This window comes from Crocodylus siamensis, chromosome 3, assembly GCF_052110815.1.
Source record: "Crocodylus siamensis isolate JL-2025a chromosome 3, ASM5211081v1, whole genome shotgun sequence".
Classification (NCBI taxonomy): Eukaryota; Metazoa; Chordata; order Crocodylia; family Crocodylidae; genus Crocodylus; species Crocodylus siamensis.
The window spans coordinates 182,006,747-182,022,836 of NC_143397.1; the positions used below are offsets into that span (position 1 = coordinate 182,006,747).

At 41.3% G+C, this 16,090-nt stretch overlaps 1 protein-coding gene across 1 annotated transcript in view; it reads right to left on the minus strand.

Annotated features, from left to right (window-relative positions):
• Nucleotides 1-16,090, minus strand: part of CCDC178 (coiled-coil domain containing 178) — a 348,866-nt gene that overhangs the window by 253,616 nt on the left and 79,160 nt on the right. Inside the window, exons 10-14 of the mRNA XM_090039907.1 lie at nt 11,990-12,085; nt 11,745-11,881; nt 5,635-5,818; nt 3,908-3,970; nt 1,683-1,844 (exon numbers count right to left, since the gene is read on the minus strand). Coding sequence (XP_089896033.1) covers nt 1,683-1,844; nt 3,908-3,970; nt 5,635-5,818; nt 11,745-11,881; nt 11,990-12,085 — 642 coding nt within the window. The remainder of the gene's footprint in view (nt 1-1,682; nt 1,845-3,907; nt 3,971-5,634; nt 5,819-11,744; nt 11,882-11,989; nt 12,086-16,090) is intronic.

Here is a 16,090-nt window from a genome sequence, read left to right on the forward strand (position 1 = left end):
TGATAAGCGATGTAGATGATGTTCCTCTTCAGGGTGGGCTTGGAAATGGTTTGCCCTGAAGGAACTTTTGCTAGGTGAGCCTATCTCCTACGAGGAAGTTGAAGTGGGGAAATGAAGCAGTACCTGCCTAATTCTCAACCTTCAAATTGCATTGCATTTGATTTCTTATAGGAAGGAGGCAGCCTGTGGCCTTTTTATTTCTCCCTTCCTGTCACCCTTAGGATACGGCCAAGTAATTTGTTCTATTTACCTAAACCAGTGGTACTCAGATGTTTTGCTTCATGGACCAGATGGGCAGTGCCAGGCCTAGCCATAGGCCAAATCTGGCTGGCACAGCAGGGCCCCATCCAGTCACGGGAGAACTATGTTGCCTGACCCTGATCTAACCACCAGGGAGTGCAGGGTGGAGCAGCCCCAATCCAGATACATGGGACAAGGGAGAGCAACCCAGCCCTGACATATCAGGGTTGGGGGAAGCAGCCCCAATCCAAACACACTGGGGCAGGGGCAGAGCAGCTTTGATCCAGATGCACAGGGGAAGGATGGTGGGGAGCTCAGACCTGATCTGGACCGACAAGACAGGGTGGGGTAGGGTGGAATGGCCCCAATCTGGACACATGGGGGAGGAAAACAGGGAGCAGCTTGGCCCAAACAGCCCAGGGTGGGGTTGTGAAGAAGCCCAGTCCAATTCAGATGCATGGTGAACAGCCCTGACCCTGATCCTGCTGTGTTGCAATGGCCCAGGCAGGACTGAACCCTGCTGCGTGAAGGTTGTACCGCTCCCCATCTGCCAATTTCTCCAACCCATAGGGATTCTAACAGGCCAGATGCCATGGCACTGCAGCCAGATTTGGCCTGTGGGCCAGACCTGTTTACTGGAGTGCATAGAACTTTTGCTTCTATGACAATTTTCCTATTGGATAAAGAGAAAAGTGTCTTACCACACTGTTCAAATGTGGAAAAGCAAGTTATGTAGCCACCAGTGAACAGCTGATTAGAGGCAAGGCTATTTACTCATTGATCCCTTTGAGGATGACATGAGAAGTGCGCTGGAAGGCACCAAACTGGAGAATGAGGAAGGGCCCTTTATTCAAACAACAAAGATGAAAATTGCTGTCAAGAAAAATGGAGCCTGGAAGAGTATGATGCATCTGAAAAATGCATGGGAATAGAGAAACAGAGTAAAGATCTGGCACATGACTTCCTTTTCCTGCCCCTGGCATCTGACAGAGCCTTCCCTGGACAGAGGAATTTCTTGTTCCATCATTCTGACCCACTGGGCTGAGAAGAAAAGAGTGGCCAAGAAGCAACAACTGAAAAGCTGGTTGCCCTCTGTCCAGGTCTGGAAGTTACAACTAAGGAATAATCTAGAGAAGACATAAACAAAGCCTACGCTACTTACAGTTCTTCAATTTTGTCCTGAAATTAACAATATAAAAGCTGGAAGAGAATGAGACAAGAGGTCTGTTGAGATGAATTAATTCCAAGTTAGCTTTCCTGTTGTGTGTTTCTCGTTGCCCGTACAGATAGCTATAAGGCACAACTATGCAGCTTAAAAAGCTGAACCTCTTAAGTCCTCTTGATTTAGTCATTAAAAACCGCTAAGTTTTAGTAAACATTTTTACTAGCACAAATATTTTGAAATACATTCTAAATTACCATTTGAAGTTAAGAAAAATCACCTTATTATTTTCTTTATATGTATTTTTACTTTTTTTTAATTTTGCTTCCAGGTCAGCCAGTGGTTCCACAATGTCAGCTATTCTCTTTAAAGCTGCTTCTTTATTCTTCATGCTCTCTCTTTGCTTTTCCTCTAATTCAGCAGACATTGTTTTAATTTTCACCTATTTATAAGATATAAAACTACTGTCAACTACAATGAAAGCAGAAGAGGAACATCAAACAATCTATTAAAATTCTTTTACAAATGATAAAAGTACCCTTGCTTATACAAAATGTCAGCATCAGCACCACAAATTAATCTCATATATACACATGCCAACCCCAAAGTTTTTAGAAATATCTATAAAATAAGACCAAAATTAGTCACTGAGCATGAATGCATCAAAAACAGTCCAACTGGCCAACAGAATTTTGGACACAAACAGTAAAGGTACTATGCAAGAACAATATATATATAAATTTTTCACTTAAGCACAACATGAAGTTACAATACTATTTAAGCAGTTGCTATTCTTTGTGGAGACAGCTAGGTGAATAGCCAGCATAGGTTTGTTGCGGGCAGGTCTTGCTTGACCAATCTAATTTCCTTTTACGACCAGGTAACCTATCACCTGGATAAGGGAGAAGAGATTGATGTCATATATGTTGACTTCAAAAAAGTCTCCAATCTAGTATCCCATGATCACCTCCTAACAAAACTGGCCAACTGCGGCCTTGGCTTCAACCACACTCTGCTGGATGGGGAACTGGCTCCGTGGTCAGACCCAGAGGGTAGTCGTTGATGGAAGTCAATCATCGTGGTGCCTTGTGACTAGTGGGGTCCCCCAATGCTCTGTCCTTGGGCCAACACGATTCAACATCTTCATTAATGATGTGGACATTGGAGTCAGAAGCAGACTGGCCAAGTTCGCTGATGACACCAAACTTTGGAGTAAAGCATCCACACCTGAGAACAGGAGGGCGATCCAGGCTGACCTTGACAGGCTCAGGAAATGGATGCATGAGAACCTGATGGTGTTTAACACCGAAAAATACAAGGTTCTCCACCTTGGGAAGAAAAACCTGCAGCATTCTTATAGCTCAGCAGTGCTACGCTGGCCAGCACTATGGACAAAAGGGACTTGGGGGTCATGAATGACCACAAGACGAATATGAGCCTTCAATGTGATGCTGTGGGTAGCAAAGCGAGTAAAACGCTGGCTTCCATCCATAGATGCTTCTCGAGAAAATCCCAGGATGTCATTCTCCGGTTATACTCAGCCTTGGTGAGGCCACAGCTGGAGTACTGCGTCCAGTTTTGGGCTCCACAATTCAAAAAGGATGTGGAGAAGCTTGAGAGAGTCCAGAGAAGAGCCACGCACATGATCAGAGATCAGGAAAACAGACCTTACGATGACAGGCTGAGAGCCATGGGGCTCTTTAGCTTAGAAAAGCGCAGGCTCAAGGGTGATCTGGTGGCCACCTATAAGTTTATCAGGGTTGCTCACCAGGATCTGAGGGAACGTCTGTTCACCAGAGAGCCCCGAGGGTTGACAAGGTCAAACAGTCACAAACTCCTCCACAATCATTTCAGGCTGGACATACGGAAGAACTTCTTAACTGTTCGAGCCCCCAAGGCCTGGAATAGACTGCCGCTGGAGTTGGTTCAAGCACCTACTTTGAATGCGTTCAAGAGAAATGTTGATGTTTATCTTGCTGGGATTCTACAATCCCTACTGACTTCCTGCCCCTGGGGCAGAGGGCTAGACTTAATGATCTTCTGATGTCCCTTCTAGCCCTAATGTCTATGAAATCTATGAAATAGGAATCAAAGTAGTGAAAATGTCATGGCTAAAGCAAAAAGATATTACTAAGGAGAAAAGTTAGTTGTTGCTCTATTTAGACAAGGAACATACCAGAAGAATGAAAGAGGAAAAATCATTATTGCAAAATAAACCAATGTCTTTCAGGTTTAGGTTCAGGATAGCTCTGCCCTTTAAAATCAGACATTCACAATGATTTTCAAAACATGTTTCAGTTATTATATTCTAATTGCTCATCATTGTTCAGATTTTGCCAGATGTCCAAACAGTAAACATCATCAGCTAAGGAGAAAAAACTGTTTCGCTAATATCAAAATTCCTTAAATAGGATTTTATTACAGAAAAATTGACTGTGCTAGCAAAAGAAAAAGAAGTTAAAGGCAATTTATATATTAGAGTAAATCAATTATTGTTTTATTTACCTGAGTTGTTTGCCAAGCTCCTCTTTCACTTCGAATTACACATTTTAAGTTATCTTCCAAATTCTAAAGTAAAATTAAAAATTAACTACAATCTAATGTATGAGCAGATCAAAACAAGAGCAATGAAGTTCTAATAATAATGTTACCATAAAAGATACATGCTCCTTTTAGACTGTGTATACTGTATGATAAAGATATATAGACACAACATATTTAATATCACTTTAACAAGTTATAGAACCCTATGACAGGATCAGGGCCTGTGGTGACCATGACATCCCCTGGTGGCCACTTGACCTCTGCCTCTCACTAACTCCTCAGGGTACCCTCCCTTTCTACCAGTCACAAATTGATATTATTTGTAAGGTTTCAGGAGGCTGCTATTAGGGCCCAAGTGAACCCAGTCTAGCTCTGCCCAGCCCCTCAGACACTACACTACAGCCCTCCTGGCCCTATTAACGCCCCAGAGCACCAGTCACCTCCTCCTATCCCTGTAGCCATGCCTATGCCTTGCAGATTTTATGTTGTCCACCAGGCTTTCCAGCCCACCTGTCAAACACTCCAATCAGCCTAACCCTGGTAAGACTTTCTTTGCTCTGGCCCTAGTCCTTCCCTAGGCTTTGGCCCTCTTGGCTTAAGCCTGCTCTCTCAGCCTTCAGCCTCTGGGCCCCTGGTCCCAACATGTTTTGCAACTCTATCCTAGCCCTCAGCCTCTGGGTCCCTGACACCAAGCCAGGCTGCTTCCATTGGCCTTGGTTCACCCTGCAGATTCATGCCGTGGCTCTCCCAGATTCATCCCAGCCCACAGCTCTCTGGGTCCCTAACCTCAGGCTAGGCTCCCTGTTACCGACCGCCCTGCCAAGCACTCCTATGTGGCCTCCACACATCCTCCCAATAACAACAGCCCAGTCCTCTGTTTAGCCTAATCAGATCACAGACAAAAACACAATACCTGTACAACTACCAAATGCATCTCTAGGGAGGCAAGGGCTGAATTCTGTGACTTTTAATATAAATGGTATTTAGTATGCTTCCTAGAGGTAGGATCACTAATTTGTTATTTATTCAGAGGCTGAAACCTTCCCTTATCTGTTTGAGTATTTTTGAACTGGAAAAGAACACTTTAAAGTGTCTTTGAAAAGAAGCACTCCACCACAATATTTAACGCTACCAGATGGACTGGCTCTGGATTTAGAAGAAAGATTCTCCCTTGATATGGGAGCAAAAGACCCGGAAGTAGAGAAAGTTAAACTATATGGTTCCCTGGCCAACTGCTGGACACCAGTGCTTGGTAAAACCACACTGCTACTATTAAGATGACATTAGATTTCTGTTGTCAACCTGGGGAACTAAGGAAATTTGAAAGAAGGCATATATGAGTATTGTTCAAAACCACTGCATCTGTGACAGTCCCTGTATGTTAGTCCCTGTATGTTCTTGTTCAATATAACACATTCATATTATAAAAAAAGACCATGCATACATATGTTTATTGAGCAAATGTCATGCTGAATACATCAGATCCAGTGATTTCCTAGCTCTGTGAATAAGATCTGGCAACAAGATCCCTTTTCCTTACTAATGTAGTATTGTTTGTGAGCACCCATACTATGCAGTACTGCAAGAGCAGGTTAAAAGACTGCATTCTACTGTACCCTTTAAAAAATAATATTCTCTCTCATCCATTTTTATATAACTTAATACATTTATGTAATGCTATATACAACCTTGTACTGGACTTTTTCTTGAATTATTTTTTCTTCCAATCCCTCCAGTTTTAATTTCCTTTCTGCATAAGACATCTCAATATTATATAGCTCTTTATTCACTTTTCTTATTTGTTCTTCAGTTTTCTGGATGTTTTTGCGTATAGCCTGGATTTCTGACTGATATGCAATTTTTCTTTTTGAACTGTTAAAAAATAGTCTTAAATTATCTGACAGTTCTTTAATGTTTGTAAAACTAAATGAGCTAAAAGGGAAAATGTGTTAAACAGTACGACTTCAATGCACATCATAAGTGCTTTACATTCCCAGTTCTTTGGATTGACATAACTATCAGCCATTAAAATGGAAATTTTGATGAACCAATGCAATATGGGTCCAAATAGGTGCTGCCATGCAGAGGCCTATTGTCAACTTTAAACTGTTGTAATAAATAGTCTAACTTAACCTGTTAAATAAAATATTCTATATGTCAGCAGAACTTGAAGACGGAAAAATGGAATAATTCTAAACAAGAATGGTCACTGGAACTAGCCAATGACTATCTTAAGATCACCTCTGGTAAACATAAGGAACACAAGACCATAAATTACTTGGCCAAAACTGGTGAGTCACGAAGTCTCCCTCTACACGTTACATATGTTATTAACTGGTTAATCATGCAATTAATTTAGACTGGCTACACATGCAAAGTAACTGTCATGCTATAAGAAGGTCCATCCAGCTATTAAGTTAGAGCTGGAAAATGTGTAGTAACTTTATAACTGGCTTCTTTCCAGCTTTAATTTGCACATGTAGCAGGGTATTATCATGCAAGGCAGGAGGTATAATTGTGTGGATCGTATATATCATGTCTTTACCTAAATGACTAGAGAGGTCCTGATAGGCAAAATAAGAGAAGATGGGTTGTTCACCCATTTTTTAGATTAGTTATTTAACATTGATACGAGAAATACGGGTAGATGTGAAGGCATACATTGTATTATTACTTTGGCTACCATCCCCTGCATCTTTGGAATCTGGGATCCACACTGACACTGCTGGACCTTTAACACTCCAATCCTGAAATAATCAGAGAGAGGCAGGAGGGGAGACCCTCCATTATACTTCCATCTTTACCAACTTCAGCAAAGTTCAGCTAACTCATGATCGCCACCTGGAATGTGAGGCTTAAATTCCTGTTGTCATTCCCTCCCCTCTTTCCAACCGTTATTTCTCTTCTTTCATCTCTCTCTCAACCTTCTTGTTTTAAAAGTGTCTGCTTCAACCAACTATGGTTGCATGCTTTGCAATATTGCTGAGCCATTGACCAGAGAAGTCACCTAAAAGAAATGTTTTAGCCACTCTGATGCTGGTGTTAAGTTTGGTGTCAGTGTGTCTGATAAGACTGTGCCTGTCCACTTCAAGAAAGAAGGTTGCAAGTAAAATTCAGTACTAAAAACAGATGAGCTTAGCGAGAAAGTTTTGGACAGAGGCAGCTGGTCTAAAGTTAGTTAGTCCAGATCCTAGGGGGCTCATAAACCCATCTAAAAGAATGTGTTTGAGATGAGCCCTACTTCTGCATCTTCAAATTTTATCAGAGTTATATTCCTTTGGGCAAAACAAGCATCTCATGTGGTTGTTGTGGACTGGCAATTTTAACCACCAAGAGACAAGTTCAATTACAACTAAGTTGCAACACCATGGAAAAATACTTCTCCTTGAAAAACAAAGAAAAATTAATTGCATCTAAAATGCCAGTGGACAAACTATCTGAACTACAGTAAAATCCCAATCCTATCATGATATATTTACATCAAAAATACTTTGAAGTTCATTAACATTCAGACATTACCAGGGTTCTTTCCTAGAAACACAGAGAATAAAATGGGCAAGTTGGCCTGCCCCCGACTTTTAAGCTGTGGTAAAAGAGATGAGGACACTAAGGGGGCATGTGTGGCCATAATGGACACTGATAACCAAAAGATTCTAACCTTGAGTGCACAGGGTGCATGTGCTCTATAAGTAGAATACAGACTAGCATACAGGGAAGCCCCTATGATTTTTGTTCTACATACTAGGAGATGACAGTCTTTCATCAGCTCTGAAGTTTTTAGATCTATTTCAGTAAATCTTTAGAGCTATTCTGAATTTGGAAGAAGATTCCAAAAGCTTTTGAATGGCAGAAAAGTTAATATATTGATTATAAAAGAAAGAAAGGGACAGTTCTTTTCATAGATTTCAGAGACATTAGGGCTGGAACAGATCTCAGAAGATCATCGAGTCCAGCGCCCTGCCCCAGGGTAGGAAGTCAGCTGGGGTCAAAGGATCCCAGCAAGATAAATGTCCAAATGTCTCTTAAAGGAGTCCAGAGTAGGTGTTTGTCAGGCCTTGGGGACTCAGACAATAAAGACGTTCTATCTTACGTCCAGCCTGAAACAGTCTTGGAGGAGTTTGTGACCATTGGACCTTGTCATCCCTTGGGGCGCTCTGGTGAACAGGTGTTCCCCCAGATCCTGGTGAGTACCCCTTACATACTTATAGGAAGCCATCAGGTCCACCCTGAGCCTGTGCTTTTCCAGGCTGAAGAGTCCCATAGCTCTCAGCCTCTCATCATAAGGCCTGTTTTCCTGTCCTCTGACCATGTGCATGGCTCACCTCTGGACTCTCTCAAGCTTCTCCACATCCTTATAAAAGTGTGGAGCCCAGAACTGGATACAGTACTCCAGCTGCGGCCTCACCAAGGCCGAGTACAATGGGAGGATGACATCCTGGGATTTGCTAGAGAAGCATTTATGGATGCAAGCCAAAGTTTTGCTCACTTTGCCAGCTGCAACGTCACATTGGTGGCTCATATTCATCTTGTGGTCAATTGTGACTCCCAAGTCCCTTTTGGCCATGGTGCTAGCAAGTGTAGCACTGCCGAGCCTATAAGAATGCTGCAGGTTTTTCTTCCCAAGGTGAAGTATCTTGCATTTTTCAGTGTTGAAGGCCATCAGGTTTTCATCCGCCCATTTTTTTAGCCTGTCAAGGGTGCCCTGGATCACCATCCTGTCCCCGGGTGAAGACACTTTACCTCAAAGTTTGGTGTCATCGGCGAACTTGGCCAGTCCTCTTCAGACACCAATGTCCACATCATTAATGAAGATGGTAAAGAGTACAGGCCCAAGGATGGAACCTTGGCGGACCCCACTGGTCACAGCGCACCACGATGATTGTCTTCCATCAACTACCACTCTCCAAGTCTGTAACAGGGGGCCTGCTCAGGGCCAATCCAACCGTGGCCCGCCCACCTGTCCCTGGGCCAACCACCCACGTTCTTTCCTGCCATGCCTTGATGTTAATTACTTAAAGAGATGTAATTAAGTGGGAGGCTGCCCATTTTCTGCCCTGATGCCATGGAACGCTATCTGTGTCTCCTTTCCTCCCCTACACCACAGCCCAAGCCTCACAAATGGCATCACAATATTCTCACTATCACCGGCCTCCAAACTGGGCCCCAGAATCCTCCTATTGAACCCTACCTGGATTCCTCCCCTCTGGTGGCCTCTTCTGCTGTCATACCAGGCACCATGGCTCCCTGAACTGATCCCCCTTTGGGTGTGATACCCCCACTGGAACCTTTGGCTTTCTAGCCCTGGGCTACCTCCAGGCTAGTTGAGACCCCAGGCCCTCAGTTCTTGGGTGTCCCTTGCGGTGGACCTCCAGCCCTTCGTCCCTTCCAGTCCTAGCCCCAGCATGGGCCAGTCAGGGGGAATTCAGACAGGTCTGAGTCTATGAACCTTTTCTCACTCTCTGAGGGTCCACACTCTGGGCCTCCAAAAAAAGGGGTCCACCCACCCAGTCGTGGGGGCGTGACCCGCCTTTCACCAGGGTGGTAACTGGCTTGGCATTTCCTGGGGGTTCCCACATCAGGGAGCCCCACCAAGCCACCCATTCCTGGCAGCGTGCAGTTTTAGGTCATGCCCAGGACCAGGAGCCTCCTATCCATCCCCTACAGCTCCTCCCTTACCTCCCCACTTACCGCAGGCCTCCGGCCAGGAGATGTTGTTGCCTGGCCCCCAGCAGCAGAACTGCCGTGTTTATATGGGCAGCCCCAGATCCAAAACAGCTGCCTTCATCAGGCACCTGGCAGCTGCCAGCTCCAGACCCTTAAAGTGGCAGGCACACACAGTGTCCTGCCACAGGGTCCAAGCTCAGAGCCAATTCCCCAGCCTGCAGACTGTGATGTAGCTGAGGCCACAATTGGCCAGTTTTTCTATGAGATGATGATCACGGGATACCAGATAGAAAGCTTTTTTAAAATCAAGATATATGACGTCAATCTCTTCTCCCGTGCCCAGGTGATATGTCACCTGGTCATAGAAGGAGTTGAGATTGCTCAGACAATACCCACTCACAACTAACTCATGCTGGCTATCCCTTAGGATGTTGCCATCAGCCAGTGTGTCAAGAATGGTCTCTTTGATAATTTTTTCCAAGATCAATCCTGGGGCAGAGGTCAGGCTGATGGGCCTATAGTTCCCCAGATCTACTTTTCTCCCTTACTTGAAGATAGGCACCACATTGGCCTTCTTCCAATTTTCAGGCACTTTGCCTGAGTGCCACGAGTTCTCGAAGATCCCTGCCAGTGGCTGAGCTACGATGCTTGCCAGCTCCTTAAGTACTCTGGGGCATAAACAGTCTGGGCTGGCTGATTTGAAGGTGTCCAGCCTCTCAAGGTGTTCCTTCACATGGTCAACATTGATGAAGAGTAACAATTCTCCATCACCCTGGCTGTCCCATACCATATTGAGCAGGGCCATCCCCTGGGGCTGGTGAAAAACCGATGCAAAATACCCATTAAGCAGGCTGGCTTTTTCCTGGGCGTCAGTTGTCAGTTGTCCCATAAGGTTCTTATCCTGTTTCTACTATAAAAGACTATATAAAAAGGAGTAGCCAACTCAAAAAGGACAAAAAAAGGAAACACTTTGACAAAAAAAACATCAGGAGCTTATAATGGTCTCTAAGGACTAAGCTTAGACTCAGTTTTAAACTACCATCCTAATAAGACAGCAGACATTAAAGGACTGTATACCCCAAATTTGTCAAATTTCTCTCCCAACTATACACTATAGCCAGTAAAAAGAAACAAACTCACCAAAAAACCTCTTTCTCTCCTGAATAAAAATTAGGCATAAGAGGATAAGGTCTGGTAGCCCAGAGGATGAGGTATAGTAGTCCTAAAAATCTTGTAGATATAATCTTGACCAAAAACAATCAGTTAATCAACTACAGATAGCATTTCCTCCATCAAATAAATCAGTGTTAAATGCAAAACATGTTTTGATTTAAAAACATATGCATACAACACAAGAAGGGTAGTTTTATTTAGTTGTTAAGAATCAACTTTATAATGACAGCTTTGTGCATTTTAATTGAATTCTAATTTCAATACAAAGGGAACAAGACATCAATCACTAATAAAGATTAACAACTTTACCTTATAAAAATAAGTGTTTTATAATTTTAACAATAAAAATATAAAAATTAGGAATCCAAATAATTGCACTTTAAGCTATACAATAGCCCAGAGATATTCAAGTACGCTGGACAGGCTCTGACCAGAAATGGTGCCTCTCATAAGCACAGACCAACTGGAAGTTGGGATGCGAAGTAGAAAAAAACATTGGGAACCAGTGATCTAGGTCCCATTATCATAATGATATGGAAGAACAAAGTTTAAAATAGAGTAAACTGCTAGAAGAAAGTTGACAGAAACTTCCTGAAAATGGCAACCTGGAGAGACTTTTAGAATCTCTTATCTTAAATGTTTTTGTTTTTCAAATTGCCAAACTATGCTTGTGAATTCTTTTGTTGAGTTTTGGAGTTTTGGTTTATGGGTTGTTTTGGGTTCTTTTTGGGTTTTGTTTTGTTTTTTCTTTCTTGGGGGGGGGGGGAGGGGGTTAGGGCTAGGGTTACGGTGTTGTAATAGAAGGCCAAAAATTTAAATGCTAAATTTCAGCTTGTTGTGAATTAAAATTGTGAAAATTCTTATCAACAATGCTGTTTTTAGAGGCAGAATAATACTTATTTTATTCAAAATTGATCCCTTTTCTATTTACATTGCAGGTATTCATTAATGTTTTAATTACCTGTCTCTGATTTCTTGCAGAAATACTTCATTTTCTCTCGTTAAACCTTTATTTTCACATTCCAAATCGTTCACTACTTGAAGGGTATTGAGGAGGGTTTGCTTCATATTTGATACTTCAGATTCCCAACCAGACCTCTAAGAAACAGTAAGATAATTTGAATATGCTCTAAAGATGATTTAAAATTAACAGAGAATGCACAAACTCATTAAATGTGTAATTCATTAAAACATGTAAACACTTACTAAATCTTCACATATTGTAATCACTTCAGAACAAGAAGAGAATAAACTGTTGTTCTCATTCTCTTGAGCAGGTATTTTATTGTTCAGCTCTTTTACCTAGAAATATATATGTATATTTTAAAAGTTAATAAAAACCAGTATCCTCAATATTTCTTTACAATACGATAATGACATACAAAGAAATTCAATTAAAAATGTAAAAACTATAGTAACTTAGTCATCAAGATACTTTTTCCATACAGTTTCTACTCCTGAACCGTAGAAGATCTTAAGCCCCCGGCTTAAAGATATACAGGGTTTTCATAAAGTCCTTGTGCACTTTGAAACTTTAATAACTTAGGTTGTAGGTATGATAGAAACAATCTTTAAACAGCATTTCTAAGCAAATTTATTAAAGTTTTAGGACAACTAGAGTACACAATGCTATACTTCAACATAACCACCATCCATCATGATACAGTACTCAATGCAATCTTCCAACTCCTTGAAAACGTTTCCCAGTTGCTCTTGAGTTACTGCACTAATTGTGTTGGTGATCCTAGCCCTAAGTTCCACCAAATAATATGGTTTTAACAAGTAAACTACACTTTTAACATGTCCCCATAAAAAGAAGTCCAACGGCGACAAGCCAGGTGAATGAGGTAGCCAAGTAATTGGCCTACCTCTCCCTATCCACTTCTGTGGGAAAATGTCATTTAGGAACTGTCATGCATTCAGAGTGTAGCGGCATGGAGCTCCATCTTATTTAATAATAAATTCATTGTTACTTATGAAGTCTAGCATTGTGTACTCTAGTTGTCCAAAAACTTTAATAAATTTGCTTTTAAATGCTGTTTACGGATTGTTTCTATCATACCTACAACCTAAGTTATTAAAGTTTAAAATTGCACAAGGACCCTGTATAAGACAAAGTAGATTTAAACAATTCTTTGTTCCTTCAAAAATGCAGAATCCCAGAGAGAAATAGGGGCCCTAACAGCAAGAAAGGAGAGCAGATATTGGAATCCACATGGATAACACATCATGAGGAACACATTAATATAACTTAATAAACCATTCTTCTTTAACTGATTGTGCACATGTATTCCATTCTTGATGACTAACGGGCAGCTGTCTGTTTGGAAATGGGTATTCAGAGTCCTATTTAAACAATAACATCAGAACAGTCTTTCAAAATGGGCATCCAATCTGAAAGCCTCTTCAAAAAAAAAAAAAAAATGTGGGTGCCTAGCTCCCAGTAGAATGAGCTCTACATGGATTAAACCAACTGGCTTATAACAACTAATTAGGCTTGTGATCCACTTTAATAATCTTTGTAAAGATGTCTGACCATTTCAGCAACAGCCACAAATAGTATAAGTGTGTTCCCCATTCATTTTGCCCTATTGAGATACTATTAAAAGACCCTTCCTACATTAAGTCCTTGAAGTTTAGAATCCTTAAGGATTGACACAACCTTGGGGAAGAAAACCAAAAGATAAATAAATTGTTTCATATGCATCTTTGGAAGGAATTTGGGATGAGTGACCTGTACTTACATGAAAACATGGCAGATCCACCACAAAGGTCTTCATCTCCCCTATCTTTTGAGGTGAAGAGCCTCCAACCCAGGGAAAATCATATAGCTCTTACAGTGGCTATATGCTATAAAAATATATATACTCTGTACCCTGGATAGGAGAGTGATGTGTATATATAGCTGCTATAAAGCCACCTGTAGCATTAATAAGTGGTATATCTACACTGCTTCCGCAGATATGCCACACTCTCACATATGTCTGACCCAGAAATGAACTGCTGAAAATGCTCCAGGGGTATTCCCCTAAAGTCTCTTTTGGGACCTCATGGAATATTTGGGCTCAGCCCTGTAGGGATGCCCCCCATAGTGGCTTCAGTGGTGTATTTCTGGGTTAGCTGCACAAAGGAAAACACTCTTGTAGGAAAATGCTGAGCACATGGTATAGACGTACCCAGAAAGTCCATACTGTTCCATAGTTGGTAAGTACAACCTGATATCGTTGAAAAGTGTGCTGGCAAGGGAAACAGCTTGTTATGAGGGATGCCCAAATAGAATACCTGTTCTACTTAACTATTGGAAGTCAGTCTCATTGAGGCTTTCTTGTTTTGATGCAGCACACTTCAGCTAATAAGCTTTTTTTTGGTGGATGTCAGACCACCAAACCCAATTTGTTGGAGATAACAATGCTGTACCTGGTCGTTGTTTTGCAAAGCTATAATGATCAGAGTGATCGGAACTGCATTGAGCAGTTCACTAGACCTGAGTACAAGAAATGCCTAGCAATGTTAGGACTTCCATGATGATTAATTCAACATCTTGCTTCAATTTTTTCAGGAACCTTGATATGATGTTTCCAAAGAAGGCATATATTGGTATCATGTCCAAGGGATGAGAAAAGTATCTAACATGTAGGCAGTATTCTGGCTTGGATTAAACAGAATTAAACATGGCAGTTCTCCTTCTAGACTGTGAACAGATGTAAATTTAAAGCACTTTAAAAGGGTAGAGGAATTTGTCACTTGCAACACATACCAGGTGTTCCTATTTAACTGGTGCTCCTCCTGAAAGCAAGCATTATCATTGTAACTTTAATTCTGAATGAAACAGAGATACAGTCTCAGTGGTTTCATTTCACTAATACTGCTACAGAGCAGACAAAAATATTGACTACATCAGGAAATCTTATAATAGCTTAACTTAGAGGAATAACTGTTATGTCTCTGTATATCCCAACTCCAGAACAAGTGTCTTAACTGATAAGGATCCCACTTTTGAAAGATGATGTGCAATACTTGAACCTTGATTAGCTACTCATGGTTGTCTGAAAACTGTCTGTTGAAGTGATCTGCTGAAGTGTTCTAAACACCTGGGAAATGCAGGACAACAGCATGATTTAGTGAGAAATATGGCAGATATAAAGTCCAGATACAAGCAGCCTCCTGACAAAATGAAGATGACCCAAGTAGAGCCCTGCTGATGTAATAAATGGATGTGGTGGTTTCTGTCAGCATCTGGATTGTGAATGAAAAAGAGAAATTATCTATATGTCATGTGGACAGGTCCACGTTTCTAAATATCTATACAGAAGAGGTTGCTCTGGAGATTCTATGACACAAATATGAAAATGATGTAAAATGATGTATACTACTCTGACTTGTAGCATACGATGAATATGGTACCAAAGTAGTATACATGTAGTACAGAGCAGCGGAGATACAGAGAAGGATATTCCATTGCATATCTTATGTGGATTTTTTTCCACAAGTTTAATGAGAAGAGAACTTTGTGAAAGAGTATATGGTGCTTACTGGTGGACACAGTGACTTCAGTCATCCTTGGAGTGTAGGAAGTCTGGGAAACTGAGTCACGCACGTGTAAAAGGCTACATACATCAGAAGCCTGAGGTAGGTTTTTACTAGCATCTTTGGGTGAATTTAAAGTTGGTTGATGGGGTTCACTGCATTTTGCAATTTCTTCTTTGAAAAGTAAGCTCTCAATCACTTGGAATCTGACAACGTTTTTGTGAATGCTATTCTTTCAATACAAGTACACTTAGATGTTTTTCTGATTTTGAAACCTAGTGTAAAAGATTTAATTTGTTACTTGGAGTGGTGATGTGCCTCAGTTCAACTGATCAATGAAAGAATAATAGACTTGGATCTCCTGTTTTTAAGAATTAACATCCACCAAAAGCTAAAAATGTCATGAATAGCCATGGTGCAGCTGAAAGACTAAAGAACAGGACACTGTTGTTGCTAGTAAGATGTCCCTGCTATAAAAATGAAATATTTCCTATACGCTGGATGAAAAGATGTGAAAATAGACATCTTGAAGGTCAAAAGTCATGAACCAACTTGAAACAATGAATGAGTTTCAGACAGTCTCTAGTACAGCATTAACCCCTTTTCCTTCAGGAAACCTCTATTCCTAAATTCCAAAGGTGACCTTCACTGCTTCAGGTTGCATGTCTTATTTGACCAGCACCTCATAGGTGCTGACTTTGTTTTTTTGCTGGTGGGTGCTTGCAGACTTAAAAAACCAAAAAGCAGTACTTTATTTTTAGTTTGGCACATTCCTGTGTG